The sequence below is a fragment of the Lissotriton vulgaris genome, chromosome 9 (genome assembly GCF_964263255.1).
Source record: "Lissotriton vulgaris chromosome 9, aLisVul1.2, whole genome shotgun sequence".
In the NCBI taxonomy this organism is placed as follows: Eukaryota; Metazoa; Chordata; class Amphibia; order Caudata; family Salamandridae; genus Lissotriton; species Lissotriton vulgaris.
The window spans coordinates 181,046,924-181,059,542 of NC_141697.1; the positions used below are offsets into that span (position 1 = coordinate 181,046,924).

Sequence of the window (12,619 nt, forward strand, 5' to 3'; positions counted from 1 at the left end):
AGATCACAGTTCTCTGATCTCGACCTCTCCAAGAAGGCCAGCACAGCCCAGAAGTGATGCATCTGTCATCACTGTGAACTCTGGATACGGAAGGGAGAGGGTTCTGCCGCATACCCACTTGGGATCCGTGAGTCGCCACTGCAGATTTTTTGCAGTCTTATGATATCTGGACCAGGTTGGAGAGATTCGCCTGATGCTATGCCCATTGAGACTCCTGATCGCACTGCAGAGCCTGCTTATGCAGCACGAAGCCAGAGGTCATGAGTCACAGCAGCCTCAGAGTCTGTCTTATGGAAATCCAGGATAGAGGTCAAAACATCTGAATCATAGCCTGAATATCCTGGACTACCCAATCTGTAGGATAGTTGCGGAACTGCACTGTGTCCAGAATGGCTCTGATGAAAGGGAGTGCCTGAGAGGGAGTCAGGTGTGACTTTTGCAAATTGCTAGTAATACCCAGCGAATTCAGATGGTCCGCTGTAGTTTGGAGGTGGCGACAGTCAGTTTATGAGGTTGGGGAAGATTGGGACCCCTGACCTCCAAAAATGGGCTGCAAACACCACCATCACTTTCGTGAGCACCTGTGGGGCAATGGTGAGGCCAAAGTGGAGCACTGAAAATGTTTGTGGCCCAATACGAATCACAGGTAATGTCTGACAGGAAAGGGATGTGGAAATATGTGTTCTGCCGGCCAGTGCCACCATCCAGTCTCGAAGATGCAGGGAAGACAGGACCTGAGCCAACGTGAGCATCTTGAATTTTCCTTTTTCAGAATCAGTAGAGAGGGTGCAGGTCCAGAATAGAGAGGATGCAGGTCTAGTACAGATAGAAGGCCTCCATACGTCTTGAGCACCAGCAGGTAGCAGGAAAACAACTGCACCCTACTTCTGAAGCGGGCACCCTCAATGGCTCCCTTGGCCAAAAGAGCCTGCACTTCCTGATGAAGCATGCATAGATGGTCCTCCGTCAGCCTTCTTAGGATGGTGGGAGGGATGTAGGTATTTTCAAAAAACAATACGGCTTACTCCTTATGTATGATCTGAAGCACCAACTTGTCAGATGTTATTGCTCTCAAGTGGGCCAGATGGTGCCTGATTCTGCCGTCAACAACATGGCTGTGTTGGATGGAGGGGACTCTAAAGACATTTTTAGGTTGCTGCAGCCAGGGAGGCGAGGGACTGGACAGCATGCTCAGATTGTATCGCTCGTCATTTCTGGGGGCTGTGGCCTCTAAAGGGTTGGGCAGGCTGTTGGACTGGGTATGACTAGTATTGCAGGTTCCCTAAATTACCCCTTCCAGGTTCAGATGTGGACTGGTCAAGAGGCTAAGCGCCACATCAGCCTTATCACCAAATAGATGGCAGCCATCGAAGGGCATGTCATTCAATTAAGACTGGACATCCCCGAGAACCCAGAGGACCTTTAGAAGGCATGGCAATGCACCGCCTCTATAGAAGCCCTGGACCTACCCAGGGAGTCTGTGGTGTGCAGTCTGCAATGACTAGTGAACTTTGTTGCATCCCTGCCATACACCAGAGCTTGGTGTTGATGGCACAGCCTTCATCAGGTAGCATGGGAAGCAGCTGCGCAACTGAATCCCATGATTCATGGGAATATCGGCCCAAGAGGCATGCAGTGTTAACAAACCACAGGGCAAGGCTAGTGGGAAAAGCAATGTGTTTCCCAAAGGTGTCCATCCTCTTTGATTCCTTATCCAGTGGTGTGATAAGGAATGCACTTGGATGGACCTTTACTGTTGAGGCCTGAACTACGAGGCTCTCAGGGGAAGGGTGCTGGGAAAGGAAGGCTGAGTCTCCCAGGGAGGGACAGTGCAGAGAGGTAGTTATTTGTGCACAAGGATTCCCTGTGCAAAGTTTCGCCCACTCCCCCTGGAACACATTGGCGAGGTCCTTATCAAAGAGGAGCATGGCTTCAGATGAACCTCCATCAGACTGAAGCACCTCAGCCAAGATTTTAGTCTTGAACTTGCCGACTAGCAATTGAAGACCGGAACCTCCGATGCCCTGAGCATCACAGTGGCAAAGAATGTGCCTTCCTCTGAAACCTGGCCCACAGGGAAAACCATGGAAGCTTTTTGGAGAGGTAGCTAGGCCACTGGCATCACCCAGCTCCTCATACCAGGTGTCATCATCATATTCAGGGTCCTCGAAAGGACCACAGAGCTGCCTCTCCAACGCCTCTCTTAGACCTGCCAGCCTGAGTGTGGTCTCCCACCAAATATTTTTGCTTTCACCTCTCATATTTTGCTGAATTCGCTTTTGTTGGCATTAGGATTCTGTGCATTTTATCACTGCTAACCAGCACCAAAGTGTTTGCGCTCCCTCCCTAAAACATGCTAACATTGGTTTACTCCTGATTGGCATATTTACTTCACTCATAAGTAATGTGGTATACCATATACTCAATCCCCTGTAAATAAAATGCTACCAGGGTTCCAGCGTTTCAGTTAACAATGGAAGCAAAGGATCATCTGGAACCTTGGGTAAGAAACGCTGGTCCCACAGTTGAAAGCAATACAATAAATACGACTGAACCAAATGGTTACTTTGATCATTAGTTATAATAAATCATACATAAAGAACTTTTATGAAAAAAAAGTTTATTTTGTGACGGTGCAGTGGGTGTGGAGTGAAAAATGTGCTTCGTGCTCTTATCAAAGTGATACACATGAGAACAAATTCAGTGATCAAAGGTGACTATCTTAAAAACAAGAACATAATGGCCCATTCATGTATAACAATCTACCTATCGTCCGTAGTGGCAGTCGACAATGTTTTGATCCTTGAGGAAGATGGGGGACCATCATTAGGACTAGGTAAAGAGGATCCAAAAAAAGGAGAACGAGGGCTTAAAGAAATAGTACATATAATTCAGAAAGGATAGTGTTATGGTGTGAGGTATAAGCCTTAAATATAGAGTGTATACTCACAGAGTGAAGAAATAAGAGGTCAGATTTCAAGATCTAGCTGGTAGGCAGCCCAATAAAAACAAAAATTGCTGAAGTGGGGAGAACAAGCCCTACCTGAATCCTGGTCGGTCGAAGGAACAGGTAACACAATTGTAATTGTGATGTCTGTCCCACTAGAGTATAGCTGAAAAAGACAATTATAAAAAAGGAGCCCTGAGAGAAGAAGTGTGCTTAAAAAAAATATATAAAATGAAAAAGGCCATACCTTTCAGATTTTCCAGAATAAAGAATTATAACGGGTGGGATATACCACTGATTCCTTGATATCAGAGGTAATGTGGGGTTTCAAAATCTTTAATGTATTCTCCAGGAAGGGAGAAAGAAACCCAGCATATGAGCACACAGAAATTGTGCGCACTGTGTCACAGTGCTTGTAAGCAAAGAGTAATTACTTCGCCATGTTTAGAAAATATAAGTGGATTCCTAAAGAATGGTTGGCTGACAGCAGGTCTGCGTGCTGGCTGGGCAAATTCCAGCGAACGGAGAGCTGTGCTATCATATATAGAGAAACGTTGTGGCATCCTTTCAAATACTGAATTCATTTACTATGTGTCAATGTCTTTTGACAAGATTTCGTCCATAAAACATTGAGCAGTTACTGAGACCTCAAAAAAGATGATAACCTATTCACAAAATGTGTTATTTTTTATTTTTTCATTTTTTTTTTAAATGCAGCTGGTTAGCTTTCAGGAAAGCTGCCTGCATTTAAATAAACATTTTCTTTATCTAAAAGCAATAACACACAAAATGGTCCATGCAGTCCCCAGCAGGCCACCAACCCTGTGATGGCCTTCAATCATAATGAGTTTGCAACCTACCTCATTAATTTTTAAGAGCTGGTCAAATTTCCACACACTATGATTGACAGTATGATATTTCATCAACTTGTGATATTTTCTTTATCACTTCTTTTACTCAGTCACCTGAAAGGTTCTTTAAGTATTTGATCTTTTTGTCATTAGTTTCTTCTAGATCATCTATGAAGTCATCAAATGTTTCGATCCAGGCAGTCCATCTGGCATCAATATTCTGCTTTTTGGCAGTACTGAATGGAAGTGGTGGTTTCTTGAAGACAGCGGCATTGTTTATGCTGTTTTCTACTGACATTGACAGTATATGCTGTTCAGGCAGCGTTGGCCTTCAGCGTCTCTTGAACCAAGTGGCACCTCTGCAAGCATCAGCCTGTTCACTAGTATTCGGGTTGTCGTGCCCGAGCGGAGGTCAGCGGGTGCAATCTTCACAGTAATGGTTTTGCTTCTTGCAAGCGCTCTCAACTTTATGCATTGTACCTGGCTGGCGCTGCCTTTAAAGGTTCTCTGTGCCTAGTTGTCTTTGCCTCTAGCTCTTTCCTGCACCTGGTCGTTGCTGCCTTTAGTGCTTCTTTGTACCTGGTTGTCATTGTCTTTAGCATGTCTGCTTTGCATCAGTGCTGGATCTGTGTTATGCTGATGTGCAGTATCTCTTCTTTCAGGGTTACCAGTAGACTACTGGCAGGCTTACTGACTGTGCTCCTCCGTAGGGCCTCTACCTTCTCCGAGGACCTCTTGAAAGCTGGAGTTGCGCTTTTACTTCACATATGCCAACTGTAGACTGCTTCTTGGGTCACACGTGGTGCGCACAACCAGTTTGCTGGACCACAGTAAACTCTCTGGGACAAACGTTTTTTATCCTTGAGGGTACATTTCCCTTATCTCATCACCAGTTGTAGCATCCTCCTCAGCCCGGGAGCATGTAACCGAACATGCAACACACGGAGCTCTGGTTTGCACTTCTTTATTCTTTAGCATGCAACAGTTAACTGAACGCATTGTGTCACAAACTTCATTAACCACACCGAGTTACAAATAACAGATTAAGTAATATTTTTAAGGAGTCTGCCGAAGACCACTAGAGGCCTTGTACACATAAACACAGGACATGACAAATACAACAATACATTTTAAAACCATGAAGCTTCACAGCACAGGCTTTTCCTGTCTGAAGGAAGCTAAGCACTCACGTCTTAGTTACCCTTTTAAATATTAAGCTATTAGCTGCTGGTTCGGACAACATCAATTTTATTTATGGCCACAAACATCAATGTTCTATACTTGTACATTATAGGCAATACTACCTCTATTCCACAGACTCTGTTATAACTAGTCTAATTTCTGAAAGTCCAGCAATTTCTGAATCTCGAGAGATTTATGAAGTTTGTCCTGCTCCCTGAACAATACAGATACTGTAGAACTGGAAGTTTCTTATCTTGATTTACTACTGAAAACACCCTTGGATCTTGGGTGGCCAGGATGCAAATTTGAGTCAATGTTATGATCTTGGATCCAATTGTGTTCCCTTATCGAACGAGTACAGTAGCTTACTCAGACAGCTTAGTTTTTTGCATTCTTGGATTGTATCCATGTAACATTTGCTAGGCTTAATAGTTTCAAAATAAATCAGAGAGTGGTTTCTTAGAGATAACTTACAGGCAGAAGAATGATAAGGGCGAGTCATTTTATCATGACCACTTCTGCTTTTCTTTGAATGACCACCTCACCTGTAATTAAATACTGGAAGCTCATCCCACTGAATGATCAGTCTATAACCCCTTCTACCTGAAATTGCACAATTCTGCCATCATTTCACCAGCAGGAGGACCTAGTTCCTTTGAAGGTATTTCCACATGTGACTAATTTCATTGAAGACTAACTCGCCAAAGTTTCAGGACACTATTCAGTTAAATGTTTCTCACATGAGAACAAGATTATGAATTGTAGGTTCGATGAGACGTAAATCATGTTATTGTACTTGCTTGGATAATCTTTGTAGAGTTCCGTGTATGCACTGTCTTCTCCTCCTTTGAGTGGAGGTGCCTACCTGGACAGAGAGTCACATTTGTAGATTGAAGAGACAGGTTCTTACGGCGATGGGAAGCATGATCAGGTTTGAGGGAGGAGATTAGATTAATCTCTGTAATAACATTTATTTCTATAGGAATAGGTTATATAATCCCCCCATCAAATACATCACTTTCACAAGTGAGTGGTCAGAGATCTAGAACCAGAAGCAGCACATGTAAAGTAACTGGATGTGAACAAGGTATGCAACCAGTTACCCTGTATGTGTAGGCATGTTTAAATTGCAGTCCTTAAACCCTTGGCATCAACTGGATGAAGAGTCACTGAACAATGTAAAAAGGTTACAACAGAGTTAAAAACACAGTCAAAATTAGGGGGACTGCCAACGCAACCTCAGAGATTTATGAAGAAAAGCACCAATTCCAATATGGTTCAGTCACCACAGGCACTGAAAATAAATGGGACATGGAGTGAGGCAAGCAGAGACTGTATACAGGAAGTGCCCCTAAATGTGTAGGAGAAGGTATAGAGAGGCTATCTATGTTTCTTTTCTGCCATCAGCCATGCCAACACAATTCACTCAAGTTGAACATGACCAGAATATTTCTTTGTCAGCTTGTTCTTAATATGGAACAATAATCACGCATTAATTAAGCATCTTTAATTACTCACCTTTAAGAGAAGTTGCTTATCCTTGATGTCCTCATTTGATCCATGAAACCATACTTACTCTAGAACAAGCACTACAAAAGCAAATTAATCACTTTCTAAAACAACCATACATCTGTTTGAAGAATTCCTAATCGAAATCTACTAAGAGCTAGTTTGTAGACATCCACAAGCAAGCTCATATGTACCCTTTTCTATGCAGAACAGCGCACAAACTTCTGCATGAACGTATCATCATGATTACAGGGCATCAGTACTTAAAAACAGTAATTGGAAGGAGAAAAAGAAAGCTCCATTACCTGATGATGATGGACCCACCAAGCACTAGTGATGACACGAGCATCCCAAGCAGCACTATAGCACACAGCCATTGTGCCAGCTTCAGTCAGTGTTCGAGGTGGCACTGGCTCCCCTAAAATAGCAAAAATAGACAGCTATTTAGGCACTACTGTGGACAGTTTGGTTAGGAAACAAGGTTAATCAACAAAATAAATCACACATTCTTATTTTGAGCATTTCTCCCTAGGTTATATGGAAAGAAAACATAAACATGTAAAATCATGAAAATTAATGGTATCGTTTGTTTCTTCACGTATAATGGATCCTTATGCCAAATAGTGCATCCGCTTTAAATCAGAGGTATGAGAAAAGAAGGCATAGGGTTGAGAACTTAACATTTTAAACTGCAAACTATGTTCTTAATGCATTTATTTCATGCTCAATCAGTGTTCAAATATTTAAGAAAATATACTTAACCATGTCCTTATTTCTAGCTGGGACGATTATAGTATAATTGTATCCCTGTTGATACCCTGATCTTGATTACCTTCCTAGACCACTGATTCATCTTTGACACAGTCCTCCAACACTGTTAGAAATCACACATCAGACTGCACACACTCTTGAATGGTTACATCTATACAATCGACAGGGCATGGCATGATGAGTTCTTTCATGAATGTACAGTGGAAGCAACCGGAAGAAACCCAAAATAAAACCACATTCTACCAGAGCTAGGTGTACAAGAGTCACTATGATGAGTAAAGTATTCCTATATCAAAGACCCATTCCTCCAGACTCATGGGGATATCATAAAGCGCCCATAATTGAATTAGGCAGAGGTAGCTACTCACAATATTGGTGAGGCTTAGGCAAAAACATTCAGTACCATGAATGTGCCAAATGTGGCATCTGTCTGAATCTTATATCCAGAGTTTGTAGGAAGTGTATAGCAAGGCCTAGCTGGGGGCTCTGCAGTTCTCAGTAAGTAGAAAGTCAAGACAGAAACCCAATGTGCTGTGTTGAACCTTACGGCATAAATGTAAATACTGTTTGGGAAGGATGCCACATGGCCTCAGATATAAGGGACAACCACCGCACAATAAAATACAGTTTGCTTGTTTAGGGCCTCTACACACAGGAGGAGAGCAGCAGAGTATGTAAAGATATTTACATGTAAGCTGAGCACTCTTTTTTTAAAATTAATTTTTTAAAATACATTTTATCTTTAGATTATTAAAGCAATAACATGCCATCCCTTTAAATGATACATATCTCGATAGTCCGACAATTCTCAAACAGACTGATAAATTGGCAACAATCTTCTCATAATAGATGATAAACTCCAGGAAATAGCCCCCGTACATCATTCAGTTATATTGCCTCTTGCTCCCGCTCTGGTCTGGCAATTGGGCTACACAACATTCCCAGATAACTGTTCCACTTCCCGTAAGCTGAGCACTCTTATTCCAAACAGATTGGTGATTCAGCTAGTTAAGATGCTTAACTTAAAATCTTCCTCTAAATATCCACTTCTATATACAAATAAACAGCTATAAAACTAATGTCTAGCTCAGAAGTCTCCAACCTTTTCTGTAGTAGGAGCTACTTATGTTCAATGAAAATAATCTCCAACTAATGATATTATTAGTGACCAGATCAGTCAAGATTATATCAGTGGCAACCATGTGAAAAATTACCAGCAGTAATGACTTCAGAGTAGCATGCAAGGTTTACAACAGCAATGTAAAGAAGGCTTTGTCAATTTGTAATGTCTTTACATGGGTCATTGATTACAGGCATAGCTGTAATGCCCCTGGAACTAAGGAAATATTAGCAATACGTCTATATAATGCCACATGATGTGTCACTCATATATAAGCTTTCAAAATATTTTGGAAATTCTGTCCATTATTTCTCCAAAATCAGTTTATGTATTCTGAAAACATACACGTTTCATCTTTAACACCTCACAATTTTGGTACAGATATAGAAATGTAACCAAGCAAAAGCTTCTTACTTACTAAGGTGTGATAGGAGAAGAGAGGACAGTCAGTTGGAGAGCTATGAGTAGCTCAGGAGCTACTCGTTGGAAAAGCCTGGTCTCACCCACAGGAGAGTATATCCTAGCCTATGTAACAAATCTGCAGATAGGTTCCTGGGGATTGCAAAACTGTTAGCTACAGATCAAAACATATACTAGCTTATCCTGGTCTCTGATCCCACTTCCAACACACATTTCTCTTGACAGTGTTTCAGTCTAAGCAAAGGTGAGGGTATGGGGGCAGGGGGATGGAGGATAGCGAAAGAAAGAGATGCATGTCTCCCCCTAAACGTGTTGTCTATCATTCTGGAAACTAGAAATGATGAGACTGGCTTTTGTCATTCATTTGCGGTCTTCTCAAGTATGTTCTCCTGTACTGATGTGACTGATTTTCTACAGGCTATTCTTGGCAGGAAATATTTAAATCCATAAGAATAAATACCATCCAGGATGGGGAAGCCTCCATGTCAAAGTATTAGAATATACAGAAGCCAACCATTGCACAACCTAACTGTCAGTGGCCTGCATCCTTGACGTAGGGCCACTATATGTGAATAAGAGACACTTGGAGGAAATGATTTAAGCAGTATTGTTTCATTCATATAAACCTTATAGCCCTCCATCGTTTATTCTTAAAGCCCTCAATTGTTCAAAGCACATTATTTTGTGTTACTGGTTTTATATTTAACAAAATACACAAAGTACTCAACAAGATTTCAAAACATAGAAGTAACGTTCACTTAAAAATACCTAAGTAGTATTGTGTTAGTCTCAATGACTCTTGTGAAGCCCACCTGAGTTTATGTAGTGAACAATCCAGTGGTTTATGGGTTATGGTTAATTACACTAATGGATAATAAGGCAATCAATGTTCTGAATGGTATATTTGCTGCCTCTTGCTACGTGTAGCCTCAGGTTGTCCCAGTGGTGCTTTATAAGTGTAGTCCATATTTGATGGCCATGTCCCCCTGCACTCCAGTAACCATGAATGAAGCAGGGGGCAGTTTATGACTATGATGTTAGTTGGGATTACTATTGTCTTGCCATCTTGAGTCCCCAAATGATCATTGTCAAAATGGCTCCATATTTCCCTGAACAATCCTTGCTACATTCTCCCATTATGTAATCTGCTCTATGTTCCCTAGGTCTGCCAATTTTCCTTTCCGTAGACTTGGAGTTGGCAGGTTTTTACTTAATCATATAAGTGCTATCCCTGTATTTGCTGCAAATCCTTCAGTCTCAACAAATACTTTTTGAAATAGTTCTCATTTTCATCTTAATTTGGCTGAAAAGAGAAAATCATTTTTGCATGGATCAGTCCTCGTGGTCTCTGGCTTTCTTGTCAGTGTTAACTTGACAGACATCAGATAGTTCTAGTCACAGTTAAGTTGAGTAACAGAATTGTTCCTAAGCACAGAGTAGTTTCTAAGTGGCTGGCAACACTGTGTTCCTTCCTGTGGGCTGTGGGACTATTTATGTCTTTGTTTGTTGTGCACAACTTCCATATGAAATCTGTAATTACAAGTTGTGTTTTAATAGTTGTTTGTGGAAGCTTTTTATTAATGTGTTTCTTTGATAACACACTTAGCCGCAAGTTTGAAAACCTCTGGGTTTGTTGCTGTTCTCAGCAACTGAGCTCCTGCTCTACTGTGCCTTTCTTGTGAGCATTCCACTACTATCCCACTGCCAATACTCCCACCACCACCATTACTACTAAAACTAATACTACAACCATCACTTTTACAGCCACCATTTCCACTACCCAAACAACGACTAGCTCAATTACCACTACCAACACCATCATTACCACTGCTACCACCACCACAACTATATCTACTGCAGCAATTGCCACCACTGCTATCACCACTATCACAAACATAATTTCTACAACCAGTTGCCACTACTGCTACCCTTATCCTCACCGCTATCACATCCATTGCCATCAACACCATTACTAACTCCAATCGCTTCCATCATTACAACAATGTTTTGTGCTTGACAGTGTTAAGTGTAAGAGTAAAGGTTTTGCAGGCATGTTTGTGAGAGACACTGTGCGTTTGTTATCAGAAAAAAAAATATGTATTGGGTTTATCAATACTCATTATAACATTTTGTGTTCAATCCATCATGCTGTGGGGCATTGCCTGAAGGTAGGTTCTTAATTACCAGCTTTAGTTCCTCCGGCCTAATTTCTCATCAACCTAGTACCCACGTTAATGCCACACACTTAAGGGGTGGATTGAGCACATATTGGTCTATTTTTGTGTGGAGGTCGGGGAGTTCATTTGGGAGGATGTAGAATTGTCTGAACATGCAGACACTTTCGTGTGGGTCTAAAGTGGAGTTGCCACTGTAATACATGCTTGTTCCTTTCTGATAAGAAACGATAGTCAGCTGGCTAAGTTTGAAAACATGTTCCTTTTTTTCATGTATGACAGATTTCAATATATTTAGTTCAAATTAAGGCCATTTAGCCTGGTGTACTAGTGTAACGATCTCATATACTCTCTAAAACACTATTTTATCTCATGGTTTCTTGCTGTGCACACTAGAGTGTCTGTCAGTCATAACTTTTGTACTGAATAATAGCTTCTATGCAGGTGCACTGGGGTATGGTCCTCGGTATGGTAACTTTCTAGGTCCTGTTTCCAATTTCTAAATGAGTTCCAAATCAGTATTGTGATTACTGTCAAATCTCAGTCCCTGTCTGTCTTATGATGTGTCACTTATCTCTATTTAGAGAGGTGCATGGCCCGACAGTGTAGGGTCTTATATCTTAGCTGTCTCCCTAGCAGGTAGTTCCTTGTGGTGGCTGGGGCACACCAAACCACGTTTCTTATATTAAAAGTCTTTGGTGCTGCTCCAGTGAGGAACCTTGAGGGAGTGTTGTCTCTGTGCTGACCTACTCCTCCTTTCAAGGCCACTGCAATTCCTTAGGCTCAGGTGAGAAAGGTTGCTAGGCCAACCCTTCATGTGGGAAACCACCCAGGTGGTGGGATAGGGAACTCTCTCCCTTGTGGGATGTCACATCACCCATTTCATATCGCCAGATACTGTGGCTCCAAGGACTTTTGAGTCACCAATAACAAAAGAGAACAAATAGAAGCCTGCCAACATGAAGTGTATGTGGAAAAGACCATCACATTTTTGTACAACACTAGGAGTGTGCAAAGGACAAAAAAGCATTTTGAATTATTTACATCACTTACAAGCATCTAAATCAAAGCATTTTGAATTATTTACATCACTTACAAGCATCTAAATCTTGATTATAAAACTAGCTACACAAAAGAAGTCTGAACTATCCTATTATTTAGCTCTAATCAGCAGCATTACCAAGCACTTACGCCCAAGGGAATACTTCCCCACTGAAGAATCTCAATATTCTGTTGAGACAGTGAGTTAGTACCATATGCTGGAGCTTCAAGAATCAAGGGACATCATTCAGAGCCCGAAGGCCTGGATTGAAAACTGGGTTTACTTTCTGGGAAAGATAATTAATTCTGTTTCCAATCTGATTATTAAGCTATAGCTCAACCAAGCGCATCAAAATAACCAAAACTGTGGATAATAAATTGAATATGGTCAAAACATTTTCACTAGTTTTTCTTTCACATAAGGAAAACGTCAAACTAATCTTATTCAACATAAAAGTCTCTCTCTGATTCCCAGAACAGGTTAGGGACAAGGGAGAAAAAAGGTAAAGGGTGAGTAGGACAGTAGGGACCAAAGTTAGATTTCACACTAATTCTACAGTGGTTCTCAAAAAAGTTCACTCAAGATCAAAGAGGGTCACCCTCT

The 12,619-nt window shown here is 41.5% G+C and overlaps 1 protein-coding gene across 1 annotated transcript in view; it reads right to left on the reverse strand.

The window, feature by feature from the left end:
• NEMF (nuclear export mediator factor) overlaps window positions 1-12,619 on the reverse strand; it is a 486,031-nt gene that overhangs the window by 208,203 nt on the left and 265,209 nt on the right. The window contains exon 19 of the mRNA XM_086937289.1: window positions 6,795-6,907. Within this exon, the coding sequence (XP_086793415.1) occupies window positions 6,795-6,907 (113 nt within the window). The remainder of the gene's footprint in view (window positions 1-6,794; window positions 6,908-12,619) is intronic.